General features: G+C 36.7%; 2 protein-coding genes across 2 annotated transcripts; both read left to right on the top strand.

Moving 5' to 3' along the window:
- The first annotated feature begins 639 nt into the window (after positions 1-639).
- On the top strand, positions 640-1,569 carry LOC112663637 (olfactory receptor 4P4-like). The gene has a single exon (XM_025452705.1). It carries the CDS (start codon positions 640-642, stop codon positions 1,567-1,569), a length of 930 nt encoding a protein of 309 aa, XP_025308490.1.
- A 9,105-nt stretch (positions 1,570-10,674) lies between these two features.
- Positions 10,675-11,586, top strand: LOC112663638 (olfactory receptor 4P4-like). Its single transcript, XM_025452707.1, has one exon. It carries the CDS (start codon positions 10,675-10,677, stop codon positions 11,584-11,586), a length of 912 nt encoding a protein of 303 aa, XP_025308492.1.
- The last annotated feature ends 7,568 nt before the right edge of the window (positions 11,587-19,154 follow it).

Raw genomic sequence — 19,154 nt, 5'->3', positions numbered from 1 at the left:
GAGCATAGAAATGGCATCTGATACAGGCATCTGATATCTTAGGTTGCTACCTAATACTTTAATATTTGATGGAATTAACTGAACCAACCTATTTTTTCTGTTTCCTCATATGTAAAATGAGTATCAAAATAGTAACCATTGCCTTGTTATGACTTCAATGCTTGCAAAATGTTTACAACAATTTCAAACATAATATATGCTTTTATCAAATATAATTTGAGAGCAGCCCAGATGACTCAGTAGTTTAGTGCCGCCTTCAGCCTAGGGCATGATCCTAGAGTCCTGGGACCAGGTCCCACGTCAGGCTCCCTGCATGGAGCCTGCTTCTCCCTCTACCTGTGTTTCTGCCTCTCTCTCTCTCTCTCTCTCAATGCCTGCAGTCTCTCTCTCTCTCTCTCTCTCTGTGTGTCTCATGAATAAATAAATAAAATCTTTAAAAAATAAATATATAAATATAATTTGAAATATAATGATGCACTTGCTCTGAAAGGATTTAAAAGAGTGTAGCAAATTCTCTATAACCTAAATCTTTTTTAAATAAATATTCCAAAACTTAAAACACTATTGTAGATATCATATGTTCTTTATCATTTCAGATGAATTAAGTTTCTGTTGTGTCTCTGGAATCACCTCAACCTCATGGAAAATCAGAGCAATGTCACAGAATTTGTTTTCATGGGTCTGTGGGGAAATAAACAAGTGGAGCTACTGTTCTTTCTCTTGTTCCTGCTCTGTTATTTGGCAATCTTAATGGGAAACTTCATCATCTTACTCACGATCATCCACAGCCATCTAATTGAACAACCAATGTACTACTTTCTCTGCCACCTTTCCCTCATGGACCTCTGCTACACCTCCACTGTAGTCCCCAGACTAATCAGGGACTTAGGTGCAGCCAGAAAAAACATTTCCTATAACAACTGTATGACCCAGCTCTTCACTGCCCACTTGCTGGCAGGGGTGGAGATATTCATCTTGGTGTCCATGGCTTTAGACCGCTATGTTGCCATTGTCAAGCCCCTGCATTACATGGTCATCATGAACCGGCGGAGGTGTAACCTGTTGATCTTCATGGCCTGGGGTGTGGGGTTTTGGCACTCTGTTGCTCTATTGCTCTTGGTACTCAATTTACCTTTCTGTGGTCCTAATCAGATAGATCATTACATATGTGATGTGAAGCCTCTTTTGAAACTGGTGTGCAGAGATATTCGTGTTGTTAATATCTTGGTTATTTCAAATGCAGGAATGGTGGTGGTTGCTGTGTTTCTTGTCCTGGTGGCTTCTTACATTCTCATATTATACAATCTGAGGACCCACTCCTCTGTAGGGAGACGCAAAGCTCTCTCCACGTGCAGCTCTCATGTAATGGTGGTCATTTTATTCTTTGTGCCTTGTATCTATATTTATGTTCTACCTGCAGGGAGTGAAAACAAGGATAAGGAGATCTCTGTGTTTTACACTGTGATTGCTCCCTTGTTGAATCCTCTCATCTATACCCTGAGAAACGTGGAGATGAGAAATGCCATGTGGAAGATGTGGTCTAAAATGGCACATACGAAATTCAGGTAATAATGATATTCATTCCACTTCTAACCATGTGTTCCCAGGGTATTTATAATTTGAGATGTTATAGAAAACATATGGCTTTCTTTGGGGAGTTGAACTAAATGAGCTCTAACAATATAAGAGACAAGAAGCAAATCACTGTGGTTCAGATTGCAATATGTAAGGTTGCCAACTAGTTCTGAATGTGGTTGAATGGGTGAGGAATTTTAGAAATGTCTTTCTAAAACACATGCCTAATCATAGCACTGTCCTCTCCAATAATGTACACAGAACAACATTTCCTTGGAATAAAATCTAAAGTTCTCACTTGTTTATCACAATTGGTCCTGGCTGAATCTGCTAGTCTCAGAAGGCACTATAATGGTAGAAAGGATGGTGTTAAAATGACAAGTTTTTGGGTCAGGGAGAGCTCAGTGATTACTGACCCTGGGACATTTTTATCTTTGTGTCTTGGCAATTTGCTTTAATTATATATGCATCTCCATCTTTCAAATATCTATGAAATGTGTAATACTGTACTTTATAAAGTTGAAATATTGCCTTGGTTAACATGTGTGAAGATTGAGGAGGGCATATGGCTTCTAGAAACATAGAATTTTCCTCTTTTTGTACTTTTCTTCATTTGTTTCCCTCTCCTTGGATGCTTGCAGTCAGCTACACGGCACTCCTCTACATTCTCCAAACATACGCTAAAGTCTATCAGCTCTATGACTGTTTCCTCTATCTTTTCTGCTTATAATGCTGCTCCCATGACGCATTAGTGTTCATGTCTTACGTATAAGTCACACTCCTGATATTTTCTTATTCCAGAAGATTTTGCCAATTCATGAACAAAACAGTAGTATTTATTATTTCTTCCTTGTTCTTTTGTTGCTATGAAACTGTGCAATTACTCCTTTTAAAATAATCCTGTGTTCCATATTGGTGTTTCTTCTTATAGGTGTTTCCAGTTGGATTGAGTCAACTCCGTCAAAAATGTACTGTATCTTTATTTTTCTTTTATCTATTTTCTAGGAATAAACCCATACAAATTAATAAATAAACAGTGAATTAAATTCAAAGATGCTATCTTTTCTTTTTATTGCATTTTACATGCTGTTCTCACATATCCAGAACTTCCCTTTATGTTATGAACTATCATGCATTAGTAATAAAATATGTAATGTCAGAAAAGTTAAAAATTCAACATACATCCCATGTAGCTCTCAGGAAAGGAATAAAATCCATGAGATTCCAGCTCCCTATTATGTCTTCTTACTTATTTTCTACATTTGAAGGTGCTACAACTTTAATTTTCTTTTATCCTCTTGCCTTTTGAATCATATAATCCATTAGCTCTGTGTCTTGGTTCCCATTTGTGTAGACTTTTCTCTCTGCTGAAGCATTTGCCTTTTCTCAGAAGAATGATTGCATATTTTGGACATAGAGTTCACTCAGCTGAAATACTCTTGCCTGAGAGTAAGGAGAAGTCCAGGAAAAACCATAAATGTGATGGTGTTTTTCTTCTGTGTCAGGAAATCTTCTTTTGTTACTTGTAGTTTTAGAACTTTTCACATCTAACTGATTACTGATTTTTTTCATGGATCCATGATAACCTGTAGAATAGCAAGGGAAAATGTTCTATTTCATAGGAAATTAAGTCTGTCTAGTTATTGTTTGGTTTGACTTCGTTTAACATATTAATTTTCCAAGGATTTTTTTGATTATTTTGTAATGTATAATAATGTAGCATGTACATTTGTTCTAGCCTGTAGACAATAATCTAATATCTTCAAAAATACCTGAAATCTCAGTTTTATAAATAATCCCATATAACCCACAAAACAAATGGTTTTAGAAGGGGCTAGAAAATGAGGAAAAATAAAACAAAATCAATTCTCAGAAGAGCAAGTTAATATGAACCAAGACACATGGAGGGCTTAGGGTTACACATGAGGTACTTGTACGCATCTCTAAGGAGTATCCTGGTGTATTTGTGTGTGTCATTGGTAAACATATGACCAGCTATCTCCTTCTGTGTATTGACACAATTCTCTCTTCTTTGAGAGAAGCTTGGTCAAAAACATTACGTTGAAATAGACAACCAGTAAAACAGTGAGTTCTGATATCCATCATGCTAAAGTAGTAGAATCTCTTATTTCTGCAGGGTTACTACACTTTCCTTTTTTACATATTTATTTATTTATGATAGACACAGATAAGAGAGAGAGAGGCAGAGACACAGGCAGAGGGAGAAGCAGGCTCCATGCCGGGAGCCCGATGCGGGACTTGATCCCGGGACTCCAGGATCGCGCCCTGGGCCAAAGGCAGGCGCCGAACCGCTGAGCCACCCAGGGACCCCTGATTACTACAATTTCAGAGCCGGGAAGCATATAGTAGACATAAAAACCTGCTCCTTTCCCTCACAGAAAGCACACAGTTCCTTTTCTTATTTTTATCTAGTAGCTCTTTGAGCAAATCGTTTTAACTTCTAAAGAATTGTGTATGTGTGTGTGTGTGTGAGTGTGTGTGTATATATACATATATATATATATATATATATATATATATATAATTGAAGTACTATTTTTATTTTTTAAATTTTTTATTAGAGTTCATTTGCAAACATATAGTATAACACCCAGTGCTCATCCCATCAAGTGCCCTCTTCAGGGCCTATCACCCAATCACCCCATCCCCCCACCTGCCTCCCCTTCCACTACCCCTTGTTCATTGCCCAGAGTTAGGAGTCTCTCATGTTTTGTCACCATTTCTAATTTTCCCCACTCATTTCCTCTCCTTTCCTCTATAATCCATTCAAGAAACAAACAATCCAATCATGAAATGGGCAAAAGACATGAACAAAAATGTCACCAAAGAAGGCATACACATGGCCAACAAGCACATGAGAAAATGTTTCGCATCACTTGCCATCAGGGAAATACAGATCAAAACCACAATGAGATATCACCGCACACCAGTGAGAGTGGGGAAAATTAACAAGACAGGAAATAACAAATGTTGGAGAGGATGTGGAGAAAGAGGAACCCTCTTGCCCTTTTGGTGGGAATGTGAACTGGTGCAGCCACTCTGGAAAACTGTGAAGGTTCCTCAAAGAGTTAAAAAGAGAGTCTACCCTATGACATAGCAATTGCACTACTGGGTATTTACCCCAAAGAATCGTGTTCTTATTGGAACAATGGAACTAACATTACTTATCTCACAATATGCACTATTGTGAAATGAGATGATATAATGACCCTAAGACACAAAATAATTTCTCAATAATTGTTGTTATTGTAATTGTTATCATTATTTTGTAGTGGCTAAGATCCTATAAAAATGTATCTGAAGTTTAATGTGTATAAAGGAAATTGTTAGTATATGGATCTGTGCATAATGGAAGAATATTGGTTCACTGAATGTCAGTGTGCACATTTTGGGCTCAGCCAAATAACCTGCAGAAATGAAATCACATAGGACTAAGCCAATGGAAAACAGAATAAATTTTGCATTGAGTCCTGATTTCCCCCCATGTTTTATTATATTCTCACCTGACAAAATAACTTTTTTACACTAACATGTGTATAAAGAACAGGTTGTTTATTCTTTACCATTCCTTTTCTTCTGCCCTCCATTTCCCTACCATCTATTTCCCCATTGTTAATCCATGACAATAAATAACCCAAGTTCGAGTCCTGATATTGCAGGTCACTATTTTATCCATCTATCTACTCTACTGATGCAGGTTACTGTAGATAATGATCCATATTGGACTGTACTGCATCTGCTTGGTTCTGTTTGTCTTTCCCCATCTCAGATTTGTTTAAAGACTTTTTTCAAGATTTTAACTTATTTATTCATGATAGACAGAGAGAGAGAGAGAGAGGCAGAGACACAGGCAGAGGGAGAAGCAGGGTCCATGCCCAGAGCCTGACATGGGACTCCATCCCAGGACTCCAGGATCACGGCCTGGGCCAAAGGCAGGCACTGAACCGCTGAGCCACCCAGGGATCCCATCCCCCATCTCAGATTTTTCCAAACTACTGTAAAAGTAAATTTCCAACTGGAGCAAGAAAGCCTACTTAAGAGAGTCTTTCTTTAAAAAATAAGATCAGGAAGCCATAAGTGAGGAAGAATTTATGCACGTCCTCATTGAAGAAACCATGAAGATTTTTGAAATTTTCAGAGAGCTGCAAGCCCTCAGCCTGGACTTAACTTCTTCCTCACCATGACCCCTGAATCATCTGCATTCTTTACTTCTAAAGGAGCTCCAATCCCTCATTTAGCCCAACCAATCCCAGCTGCCCTAATTCCAATCTCTGTTTTGTATAGAGAACCTGAATGAGAATTACACTCACAGCCTTTCAGCTATATGACTCTGTTTTACTTTGTCTTCCTGGGAACACACTTTAGGTTTCTACCTGAGTCTGTGTCTTCGAAATTGCAATTCTAATGGCCCAAATAAATGTTTATATTATTATTGTTATTACTTTTTAATGCCTGAGAGACACAGAGAGAGACGGAGACATAAGCAGAGGGAGAAGCAGGCTCCCTGCAGGGAACCCAATGCAAGACTCCATCCCAGGAACCCAGAATCATGCCCTGAGATGAAGGCAGATGCTTATCAAACACTGAGCCACATCCAGGGATCCCAAATGGTTGTATGTTTTAATTTTCAGTGAATTCTTTCTTAGTCAGCACTACCCTAATACTATTCCATGCAATATGATTTTTTCTTCAGAAAGCAAGATGAGTCCAAGGTCAGCTTGTGGAGCCTCCAGAGAAACTTCTTGACACAGGCTAGCACACAGATAAGTAAAGTTATATCCAGAAAATGCCCACAGGCACCAGGGTCAGTACCATGGAGAGCAACACAGAGCCTTGGATGAAGTTCTGTTCAGAAATGCCTCTGGGAGATAATTCTCTACAGTTGCAAAGACCTATTAATTCTTGTGTTGTCATATGTTATATTCTGCTCTTCTGAATCAACTTTCCCTTTAGGGATACACACAAAATAAATAACTCCTAGAACTTAAAATGTATATTTGTTTTTGCAAGAATCTCAAAATACTTACAATTTTTTTTAAGTCTGAAAATCCACTTCTTACATTCCTGATGGTCAATGGATGTTTAAGTTCTACTCTCCTTGCAAATAATTTAATGTCCTAAGACATGTGGATATTCCTTAAATAATTTTAGAGAATCAACCTAAATGTGTCTAAACTATTGGTTTATAATCTCTGCATTTTATTTCATCTTTAGATACTGGAGAAGGACCAGCAGAGTGAGTACCTCAGGTGGGAGCCCTCCTGATTTGATCAGGAGGATTTGATCTAATCTTACAAAGACTTAAAGCTAATGATCGGTGAATTAACCATGGCACTTTCATTGGACAATGCTCCACCAACTGTGCTTTGGGTTGGTTATCTGCTACTTAAATTTACTCCATTTAATCCCGATCATAGGCTATATTTTCTGTAGCAGCATAAGATAATTTGATTACTACAAAAACAATTTTGCCAACTGTAGTCTTATTATTATGTCTCATTATTATGAGAAGAATTCCACTTAAGAATGAAAACAGTTGAGGTTAATGAAATCTTTAAGTTTCAGTGAACTTTATTGAGTTCCTTTTTGGTTGCTTTTATATTTTTCTCCATATTCTCTTATGAATAGCCCAGTTTATGATTGCATGTCCCAATGATGAATAACTTACTAACTTTCAAAAAACCTTATCACCCTAAAATGGACTAGATTTATTTGACTGAATTAAGGTGACTTTATAGTTGGCCATATTCTGATATCATTAGGAGAAAATTTGAACTCATAGTGGAAACTCTAACTATAAAAACAATTATTCTTATTGTTTAAATAGCACAATCAAAAGACAATGCAGCATGTTTATATAGTGCAACCAAAGAAATAAAGTAATAATTTGACTGTATCTTTACAGTGCAGGGAAATGGCAGACTAGATTATTAGTATTAAGAAATGCCAAAGACAACCAATGTTTTAGAGTAATTCTATTTCTCTTTACTAACTGATTGTTCCAAATTGAAATTTATCATGGTCATCCTCTTTAATATATATTGTGATATTTTGTGGAAGGATTTTGTTTCCTTGTGAGGCGGGTTATATTTGCACACATGGAAATTTCAGAGACTGTTGACTCCAAAAGGTAAAAAAGGAAACTAATGTGCGGATTTGAACCTTGAATGACACTGGGGTGGTTTACATTATTTTTGGTATTCTTCAATATATTTCTGGATTGTGTAATAGTTAATGGATTCTATAAATGTGGACAATGAAATTTTAAGAGGTCAGCAATAACCTCAACATTCATAAAGGTATGAAAGGGGAAAATTAATTTTGTGTACTTAGATCTTATTAAAAGTTATTGGATATAGGAAAGGAAGACAATAAAGTAAATGAGAAAAATGTTTGGATAGTGTCTGCTTAAAATGGTTGATCGACTTCTCATAGAACATTGGCCAGATTAGTCTGATTTTAAACTGCACACATTAATTCTAAATAACCATAACTAAAATGGAATAAAGCAAATATAAGGACACAGTTCACTTAATATCAAACCTCTGACTAATAGGAGTTTTTAGGTAACTGGTTTTCTTCTTATATTCAGATTGTTACTGCTATAGAAACATAATCTGAATCAAAACCATTCTCCATTCAGTTATTATCCTTCTCTGTGTGTCTACATCTTTTTTGTTCTGGGATTCCAACCAGGGAATGAATAATATTTCTTCCTTTCATCACTTATAATTTTGATTATTTAACAAATTGAGGACTTGTGGTCAAGAATATAGTATGTGTTTCAAGGACAATAATTTTCTCACTGGATTGCATTCACAGGTCCATTTTATTTCAGCAAACAGCAGTGATCATGATAGCATGTCCCCTTATATATCAGGATGAAAGTTTAAGAGCTACTGTGCGTGGAACATCTGTGATAATCCAGAAATTGAGACAGACTCCTACCTGAAAGAAAGCTCATTTTGCTAAAACCCATGAAAAATTATTTCAAAGTTATTTGGGATCAAGAATTCTGGACCATATATTTATATGAACTGCAAAATATATCCCCCCAAGTATTCATAAACGTAGTTTAGGTAATTGGTAATCTGTCACCTTGCATACTTTTTTTTTTTTATTGAGATAAGAATCAACATGCCTCTTCTTCCTGCTGGTCTCCAGGATACCCAAACTTTGTTCTTTGCTCACAAGAATGGGATGGCAACCCCGGACTGGGTGGGAATCAAGATACTGTCCTCCACATGATATTAGTTTTTGATGCTAATAAATTACTTAGATTGCCTTTATCTGAATCTCTTTATTGAAAATTGATTTGGATATACAAACACTAACCGACTTATCTAACAATTAACTCTAAATCCATTTGTTTTAGGCAAACACAAATCTCTGTAAACAGTATGCCATTTCCTAAATTAGGAATCAGCACTGGCTGTAATAAGGTAAGGTGAAAATTGATCAATGAATTATAAAATTATTAACCTCTATTTAAATACTGTTCACTGTTGAACACTGTGAACCTGATAATTACTTTTGCTTTGTTAAAGACAAGAGAGAGATCAGAAAGCCTGATAGCAGTACTAAAGTCATAGTGGGAACAGAAGGAGATCTTTTTCTTCTTGATGACATTAGGGTCGAATGATAATTTAAAACAGAGTTTCTTAGAGTATACACCATTTTAAAATGCTACATCAGTTACCTCTAAAATGATCCTAAAGACATAAGTCTTGAGTTTGTTAGTGGTTTTGAAGGCTTCTAAATAACTTTGCTACAGTTATATTCTGTGTTTTTAAAATATTCAACCAAATGCCCAGATATAGTGGTTTCATTGCATCAGACAAAGGTGGAAAGTGTGCTGCAATGTTTGCATCTTGTTAAGTGTCCGTTAATTCCTCAACACTGGCTAAAACAGTTCCCAGGGTGCATTCCCTGTTCCTACACTCTATTTCCCTATCTATAGATAATGTCTCAAGTTTGTGCAAGATACAAACTTGTGAATCTTTGATCCATTCACTAATGCAACATTTAGTTACTGAGTGCTGAGACAAATCTCCCTTAGAATTATATTCTGTAACAGCTTCTTTGGTTGAATTTTATGCCTAGATTGTGTACAAAATACTGAAGTTCCTAGGAAAAGTCATGAATTATGAAAAGTGCAAATATGCTTGGGCAATTTCTTTTTATTTATCATTTATCACTTGCCATCACAAATTTAGATTATTTTTAAACAAAATATTTTGTTTACTTTGTAATTTGTAAATAGGATAAATGAATAAATTGGCTCTTTATTTTTTGCAACTTGAATCCATTGACAGTCTATTTGCTGCATAATTTTCAAGCATTCTTTGCTTTTAATGTGCCTGAACCTATTTTAGTTTAAAATGTGCAATTTATATTTGTCCACAGGGCAAGGAAGATTATCTTTATTTTTAATTTTTTTTAGAGAGAGAGAAGAGGGAGAGGAGCAGAAGCTGAGGGAGAGAGAGAGAGAATCTTAAGCAGGTTCCATGCCTGACACACGGCTCTCTCCTGTTCTTCTTTCAGGATGATCTGGACAAATTCTGTTTTATTCGGGACTGTGTCTTCAGGATAGATAATTTATTAAAAAATATCAGTTTGTGGAGCACCTGGGTGGCTCATTTAGTTAAGCGTCCAACCTTAATTTCAGCTCAGGTCATGATCTCAGAGTACACATTATAACACACATGTTTATTTTTAAAAATCATGTAAATTATATTCCTTTTGTTATCTAATATTATAACTGACAATAATAAAATTGCTTCTTTAACAGCAAACTAACATTTAAATATTCCTTAATAATTAATGGTAAAGTTGAGATTTTACCCTATTGTTCCCATTATAAAATTATTTACAATAGATTTCTAAAATGAGAAAAAATAAAAAAGAAGCAAAAATCTCAATGTCGGGAATAATTAATATCACTTCTTCAATGACATCAGTCTGTTTTTTGTAAATTTATGGTATTGTTGTCATGATGCTAATTTTGTATAGATTCATGTTTTCTTTCTTTTCAGATATTGAACCCATCTGTTTACAATATATGCCAGTCCAAAACACATGGAGAGCCAGAGGAATGTCTCAGAATTCATTCTTTTGGGACTTTCGCATGACCAGAACATGCAAATATTTTGCTTTGTGCTCTTCTTATTCTGTTATGCTGCTCTCTTGGTAGGAAACCTTCTGATCCTTGTCTCTATTCGATGCAGCCCTCTTTTTCACCAACCAATGTACTACTTCCTCAGCCACTTATCCACTCTGGACATCTGCTATACCTCTAGCGTTACACCCAAATTAATTGCTGACCTGCTAGTGGAAAGAAAAGCCATCTCCTATGGTAATTGTATGTTACAGGTCTTTGCCATGCACTTCTTTGGAATGATTGAAGTTCTAATCCTTACAGTCATGGCCTTTGATCGCTATGCTGCCATCTGCAAACCTCTCCACTACCTGCTTATCATGAACAGGACAAGGTGCAATCTCCTAGTTTTAGCTGCTTGGGCTGGTGGGGCTGTCCACTCCTTTCCTCAATTTTGTATGGTAATCAGGTTGCCCTTCTGTGGGCCTAATGAGATTGATCACTATTTCTGTGATATATTTCCTTTGCTAAAGGTTGCCTGCACTGATACCTACATCACTGGTGTCCTTATGGTTGTCAATTCGGGAATGGTTACCTTAGTGACATTTGTGGTTTTATTTTTTTCTTATGTCATTATATTATTCACTTTAAGAAATCACTCAGCGGAAGGAAGACGCAAAGCCCTCTCTACCTGTGGATCTCACATCACAGTTATAGTTTTATTTTTTGGGCCTTCCATCTTTGCCTACCTTAGACCTCCAACCAATTTCCCTGAGGATAAAGTATTTGCTCTGTTTTACACCATCATTGCTCCTATGTTCAATCCCTTAATCTATACTCTGAGAAATTCAGAGATGAAAAATGCCATGAGAAAATTTTGGTGTCAAACATGAGAGCTCAACATCATTTTAGCAAAACAGAGGGGCAGCTACATGTGGATAGGGGAGGGAGGAAACCATCTGACAGGGTAATTCTCCTACTGGTATCATGTTATGAGTGACAGAACTTAGGACTTAGAGTTTCATAATAACTCAAAGAAATATTAATTCAACCATACAAACATAGCTTAAAACATAGTTAATTTTGTGGATTTTAAGATGGCATGAGTAAGTTTACATGCATAAAAAGTTATATGTGCAGTTAAGACAATGTCATACGAGGGATCCCTGGGTGGTGCAGCAGTTTAGCGCCTGCCTTTGCGCCCAGGGCGCGATCCTGGAGACCCAGGATCGAATCCTGCGTCGGGCTCCCTGCATGGAGCCTCCTTCTCCCTCTGCCTGTGTCTCTGCCTCTCTCTGTGTGTTTCTAATGAATAAATAAATAAAATATTTAAAACATATGTATACTAGTAAAAATAGAGTGAAGTCAGTCACCCAGGATATTAAAAACACACTCACTGCTCTTGTACGTATTCGCTCATGTAAAAAATCCATAAAGGAACAGCGATCTATGAAATGCCAGAAATTAGTATGAAGTCTCTATTTATTAGACCCAGAGGCTTTCTTATGTTCACAAGTAAAACATAAGCAAAAAACAAATAAGAGCTCAAACAAACAAAAACTTCAATCAAAAAACCCCGTGACATAAGTCATGGAAATGAGTGGAAATACAAATCATCTTTGTAAATAACCTGAAGAGTATATGCATGAGAAATATTTCCTAGAGGAACCTGAAAAAAAATTCGATGTGATCTGTTTATTTGAATGTCTGATAAGATACAAAAAGAAACGACTTCTTAGAAACCAGAGAAAGTATCATTAAGACAGAAGAGATTGTGTAACCGGGATAGGATGATGGTGAAAATACACAAAGACGGTTTTGTCCATATAAATGCAATACTAAAATTATAATGATTATACAAGGCCCTATATACAGAAGGAAGGAAGGGTAGAAAAATTGATAAGGGAGATGTAATTCATTTGTGTTTTTATAGCAGCGACGAACTGGACAGATGACTACTTGGTAGAGTTACTAATAAAACAAAAATATTGCCAGATTTAAAAGTTCAAGCTTTAACCCTTATTTAATGTTTATCTTTTACCAAATTTACTCAGTTTACCATTCTGCAGTTCTGTTCAGATATATCACTACATACGTGATAGAAAGTCCCTTTTGAAACTGGTGTGCAAAGACACCTGTGTTGTACTATCTTAGTGATTGCTATTTCAGGGATGGTAGGGTGGTGGCAGCCTTTTTTGTTGTCTTGGTGGCTTCTTACATATTCATATCACATAATCTTAGGACCCACTCCTCCGCCGGGTAATGCAAAGCTCTCTCCACGTGCAGCTCTCATGTAATGGTGGTAGTTTTATTCTTCATGCCCTGTATCTGTACTTAGGTTCTACCTGCAGGCAGTGAGGACAGAGATGAGGAACTCTCCGTATTTACACTGTGATCGCCCCCATGCTGAATCCTCTTAACTGGATTTTGAGAAAGATAGAGATGAAAATTGCCATGGGGAATGTGTGGTCTACAATGACACGTCAGAATTCATGTAAATAAGGTAGTATTCATTGTACTTTCAATCCTGTGTACCAAAGGCATGTATTATTTGAGATATTATAGAAAGCATATAAGCTTTCTTTGGGCACTTGGGCTAAATTACCTTTGACTGATGTTACGTGAACCAAAGAAGCAAGTGACTGTGAATCAGATTGCAATCTGTCACCTCTTTGGATCGAAATCATTCCACGTGTGACCATCTGTATGTGAGGAAGCAAGAAATGTCCTTCTGAAGTACATCACTGATTGATCATATCACTCCTTTCCCCCCAAATCTGTAAGGGATCCTATTTTCCTTGGAATACACGCAACCTTCCTGCTTGTTTATCAGAAATCTTCCATAAATCATTTGAGTCTAATTTGCCATTCTCAGAAGTCTCTATGTTGGTTGAGTGTGTGGTGTTACAGTGACAGGCATTGGGGTCAGAGAGAAGTGGGTATATACTGACCGCTAACTTTTATCTCTGGGTCTTGGCAATTTGCTTTCATATTATGAGTCTCCCTTTTAAAAATATCTAGAAAATGGTGTGATATTGTACTTCCCAAAGATGTAATGTTACTTTGGCTTACACAAGTGAACTTTTAACATGGCACATGGCAACCAGAGACTCATGTTAGTTATTTTTCCTCTTTCTTTGTTTTTCTCTGTGTGACCCTTTGCTCAGATGTTTTCATCCAGCTACTCTGGGTCCGTCTACATTCTCCAAATACACTCTAGAATCTATCTGTTCTGTGGCTGTATTTCAACTATCTCCTCTGCTGAGGATTCCCCAGCCCCATGCTCTAGACATCATGTCTTACGTATAATTCACAATCATGATGTTACCTTTTTCAGGAAGATTTTTCATATATGTCAACAGACCAGAACTATTTCAGATTCCTTCTTTATCCTTCATGGATATGCATCTGTACACTTACTCCTTTGCAAATAATCCTATGCCCTGTATGACTGTTTCTTTTTACGAATTTTATTTTTCAATTTGACTGAGCCAGAAGATGATTATCTAGCTTCATTTTTCAATGTGTCTCTCTTTTTCCTAGCTATAAACCTGCACAAATTAATGTAAACAATGCAAACCAACAGTTCCTGAATTAAATTCAAAGATACTGTTTTTCTCTTTTTGACTATGTATATTGTTCTTATACATTTAGAATTCTCCATATGTCACAAACAATCATGCAATAATGATAAAGTATGTATTATCTGAAAGGCTAAAAATTTAACGTGTGTCCCCATGTGCCTCAAGGCGGTAATGAAATCCAGCAGATTTCCAGACCCCTGGAATATCTTCTTGCTTATTTATTTTCTACAATAGGGAGGTACTACAACTTTAATGATTGTTTACTTCAATGTCCACTGAATCACATAATCCAATCCCAGCTCTCAAGATTGCACAAATTTTGATTGCCTGTGTTTTGATTGCCATTTGTCTGGATATTTTTCTCTGCCCAAACGTGCATTTTCTCAGCAGAATGATTTCAGTGCTTCCAAACAGAGTTTGCTTGACTGAGGTATTCCTGTCCCAGAGCCAAGCAAAATCCAACAAAAACCATGGTGGCAGTAGTGTATGTCTGTGGTGCCAAGGTTGTCTTTGCATGTTTCAATTCTTAGAACTTTTCACACATATAACTAATATCTTCTTTTTTTTTAATTTTCAATGGCTTTTTGGAGCCTTTGAAACCCTTGAAATGTCAAGGGAAACATTCTTCCCATTCCACAGAAATTCCTCTGATTGGTTATTTATTCATAGATCTGTTTGCTCTGGTTTAATGTAACATTTTCCAAATAGAATTTGTATTACTTTTAAGTATGAGGATGTAGTGTGTATATCTGTGCCTAAGTGTGTGTGATAATTGTGTCTGTGTGGTAAAGGGGACTTTGGAGGTCTTGAGGATATATCAAAAGGAATAACCACTAGAAAGAATGTTATGCAACAAAACCAAAAATCTTTTTATTATCTCTTATTTTTTTCTTGATGATCCACAAGATTTTATGAGAAAAAGAATAACCCCACAAAAAAAATGCACTGAAGTATGATTATTGAACTACTTGCCAGGTGTTCTTTCTAGGATTCATTTTCCAGCCTATAGCACAATGTCTACTATTTTTTTAAATATATTTATTTATTCACTTGAGAGAGAGACAGCATGAGCAGGGGAGAGGGCTAGAGGGACGGGGAGAAGCATACTCCTCGCTGAGGAGGAAACACAATGCGGGCTCGATCCCAGGAAACCAGATCATGACCTGAGCACAAAGCAGAGAAACACTCAACCAATCAAGCCACCCAGGAGCCCCAAAATGTCTACTATCTTCAAAAATATCTGTCAGGTAAATGCATAGGAGGAATTCACGCGATGTTTTGCTCTCCATGTGAGTTTAAACACAGAATATTATTATTACCTTTTTTAAATTATTTTTATCTTTTAAAAGATTTTATTTATTTATTCATGAAAGATAGAGAGAGAGAGAGAGAGAGAGAGAGAGAGAAATACACAGGCAGAGAGGGAAGCAGACTCTATGCCAGGAGCCTGATGTGGGACTCAGTCCCGGGACTCCAGGATCACACCCTGGGCCGAAGGCAGGTGCTAAACACCTGAGCCACCCAGGGACCCCCTAAACCGCAGAATACAAAAAAATACTTATGGTTGCAAATGTGCAGTTTAAGAAATCCTATCCATTTCTACCCAGATTTATTGTTAATTTAAAAATACATCATTACTATCTTTGTTAAAGGAATATCTTAACCTGCTAAGGCACACTCATACTACACAGGCACAGTATAATAGCCCCAAGATTCAGAAATTATCAGCCTGGAAGAAGCTTCAACATTTTGGATGGGCTCTAAGGGAAAGATTGGAGGCAAAAACTAGCTGTGAGTGACGTAGATTTATGTGACCTCCTGCCTCAGCAGCCTCTCTAGATCCCTCACCCTTTCTTCAATCCTTCATCTGTGTCTAGGCACCCATTGAGAAGGCTGATTTAGACCCTTCTAGACTCTCTTAGTATTCTCTTCAACACCAGAGACACATCCAGGATTATGATGTCACATGTGCTAAATTTTTCAAAGCATTCTTTTTTTTACTGTTTTTTTTTTCTTATGGTGAAAGTTTCTCCATCTTGTTAATCACTTCACATATTAATCTTTTTAAAATTTTTAAGTGCTACTGTCTTAGCAAATTTCAATTACATAACAGTTTTTTCAACTATAGTTATCACATTACACCTTCAATTCTCGGACATTACTCATCTTAGAGCTGAAAGTTTATAACCTTCTACCAACCTCCCTCTGATTCCTCCAACCCCCCCACCTAGGCAACAACTTTTCTAGTTTCTGATTATATGACATGGACTTTTTTTTTTTTAATATAGCACATATAAGTGATACAATGCACTATCTTTCTTTCTTTGGCTTACATGCTTAGCGTAATGCCCACAAGTTCTATCTCTGTAGCTTTTCCTTCTTTCTCTTGGTTAATTTATGTGTATATTTCATCTCTTTTACCCACTCATCCACTTAGATTGTTCTGTATCATGTCTTTTATGAATACTCTGCACAAAAAGAATTTTAGTTTCAAATAGTTCATTCTTTCCCCTGATTATTTAGATAATCAAATTTCCCAAAGCATTTAGATTTTATTAAATATCTCTTAGACCAGCTGCTTCATCTGAAAGTACATACAGTAGTCTTATTTTCCTTCACATTCAGATACTTTTACTGTAAAATGAACTATAATATGAATTGGGTCCCTCATAAGGAAAATTAGACTATCAGCTAAACATATCAGAGGAAGTTGGAGGGTTTTCTGAGATATGGGTCCAACATTTCAGTCAAGTTCAACTTTACAGCTACAGTGATTAGAGTATGTTATCATATTCAGATGGTCCTGAGGGGATATGACATGCTTGCATTACGGTGAGGAAATTTAACCCCTTAGTCAGTAAGACCTGATTATGACAGGCTAACTGTGTGACTTTAAACATAGCCCAGAGGGTGGTCTAATTCCTGGTGAATAGTGCTAAAAAGAAAATCACAGGCCCAAAATGACATCAGTTAGGTTAAGGCCCAATGTCAGGAAAGCAAGGCTTACTACCTAACTTAACTGCCTTTTCAACCCTTCTAGGGATATAACTTTAACCAGTCAACATGGAATTTCCTGGTCAGCAGTACAAAATTTAATGATAGACCCCATCCATCCTCCTTTGGAGGGCAACTTTGCCTGAAACAGTGCACTCTTCCTTTTTTATGGTGCTCCTCTGCTTTTAAAACCTTTTCTTTTTCTGCAGTTCTCTAGACAAGCTCTTTTCTACTATTTAGGTAGGAGCTGCCTGATTCATGAATCATTCAATAAAACCAGCTGGATCTTTTAAATGATTCTGGTGAATTTTCGGGTTTAACAGTAGTAAGGATTCTATAAGTGCTCGCATTTTGTTATTTTATTAGGATTTTAGAAGATTTAAGTATCTTACCCAGACGTGTTAAGCAGTAGGGCTAGGAAAGGGTATCTAAGCTCTCTGAGTTTCAAGTTTCAAGTTTTCAAAAACTATGCTGCCTACCTGTCCATGAGCAGCAGTCACTGTTGTTCTTACTAGTAACTTTAAAAAGAAGCACAGATGTCTGGTTTCCGGCTTAGCTGGGGCCACCTATTGATGAGGAAATGGAGATGATGTTCTTGATTTTGTCCTGAAGTCAAGTTTGGGCTTGAGTGGCTCTTGTTTCTGAGGAACAGGGGTGTGCCTTAATGTCATGTTTTCCTTAGAAGAAAGAAGAACCTTGGAAGCCACTACTTGGCCTGCAGAATGGCCTGGCTCCATTCAATAACCATCCTCGAGGTCTGCCAGGGTCTATCCCATGTGCAAGGTCTTTTGGATTGGATTGCCAAACTCTTGTTAATATTTATAACCCAAATTTTAAACTTAATATAATGGTTTCTTTCACCGGTATCATTTATTTCTGGGCTTTCAGAAATTGTAAATTCTATGATAAATTTATGAAATAACAAATTTCTAATGATATGTCTGTACCACAACTATACCTAAAACATAAGGACGGGCAATACACCATGTTTTACTTAAACATATTCCTTTTCTTTCAACCACAAAAGCTTTGTTAACTGTATTAAAACTTTCTCAGGAGCTCTCTCTTTGTAATTAGTTGTTTATCAAACTGCTTCTTATTGTTTATTCAAATTTGCTTGTCACAGGCTCTCCATTCAAATCACCCAAATCATCAAAAAAAAAAATTTAGTTGAGGTCTCAATCTAACTTGAGAGGTTTCACACAGAATTTGTAGGCCAATTTCAAGTTGAGTCCTGCCACCTTAGACTCTGCAGAACACCTGATCTGTCCTGTCTGCTAAGATTCTTGCCCTATGTGCCCCATCCAGGTTGCAAGAAGTCTGGCCTTAGAGTTTTTGGAACTGTTTCTGAAATGGCTCTGTAAGCTGCCTTTAAGTCTAAGGACTCATCCCTATTTGAGTATAATTGGTCATCTGCTCTTTGAAACTTATTACAAACAAAATATGGCATATCTAAGACTGAGCCATGGTCAAGTGACACATTGTTTCTCTTAAGACCAGGTATAACTCCATATCTAATGTTGCTAACTCTACATTTAACTGATGATATTTGGGCTAGTCATGCAATATCATGGATTTTTAAACAAATATCTAAATGTAGAATTGATGGAAAATGGCTTATTGTAGCTTGAGTAGATACTGTCAAACTATATTTCAATGTTTTCATACAATTTTGCGCTTCATTAGCAATATAGAGTTCCAGTCCTTATACTCGTAATTTGTGTTTTTTTCTTTTCTTCTCTCTCTCTCTTTTTTTTTTCTTCTCTCTATTGATCTTGATAAGTTTTTCTTGGTGTTATTCATCTCTTTAGAGGAACAACTTTTGCTTTTGAAGGGGAGCAGAATACGTGATCCCAGAATATGCCCATTTAGCATGTAGCCTA

This window comes from Canis lupus, chromosome 18 (assembly GCF_003254725.2).
Source record: "Canis lupus dingo isolate Sandy chromosome 18, ASM325472v2, whole genome shotgun sequence".
NCBI classification, from domain to species: Eukaryota; Metazoa; Chordata; class Mammalia; order Carnivora; family Canidae; genus Canis; species Canis lupus.
The sequence above is the reverse complement of the archived record's forward strand: the minus strand, read 5'-3'. Positions and strand labels throughout refer to the sequence as shown.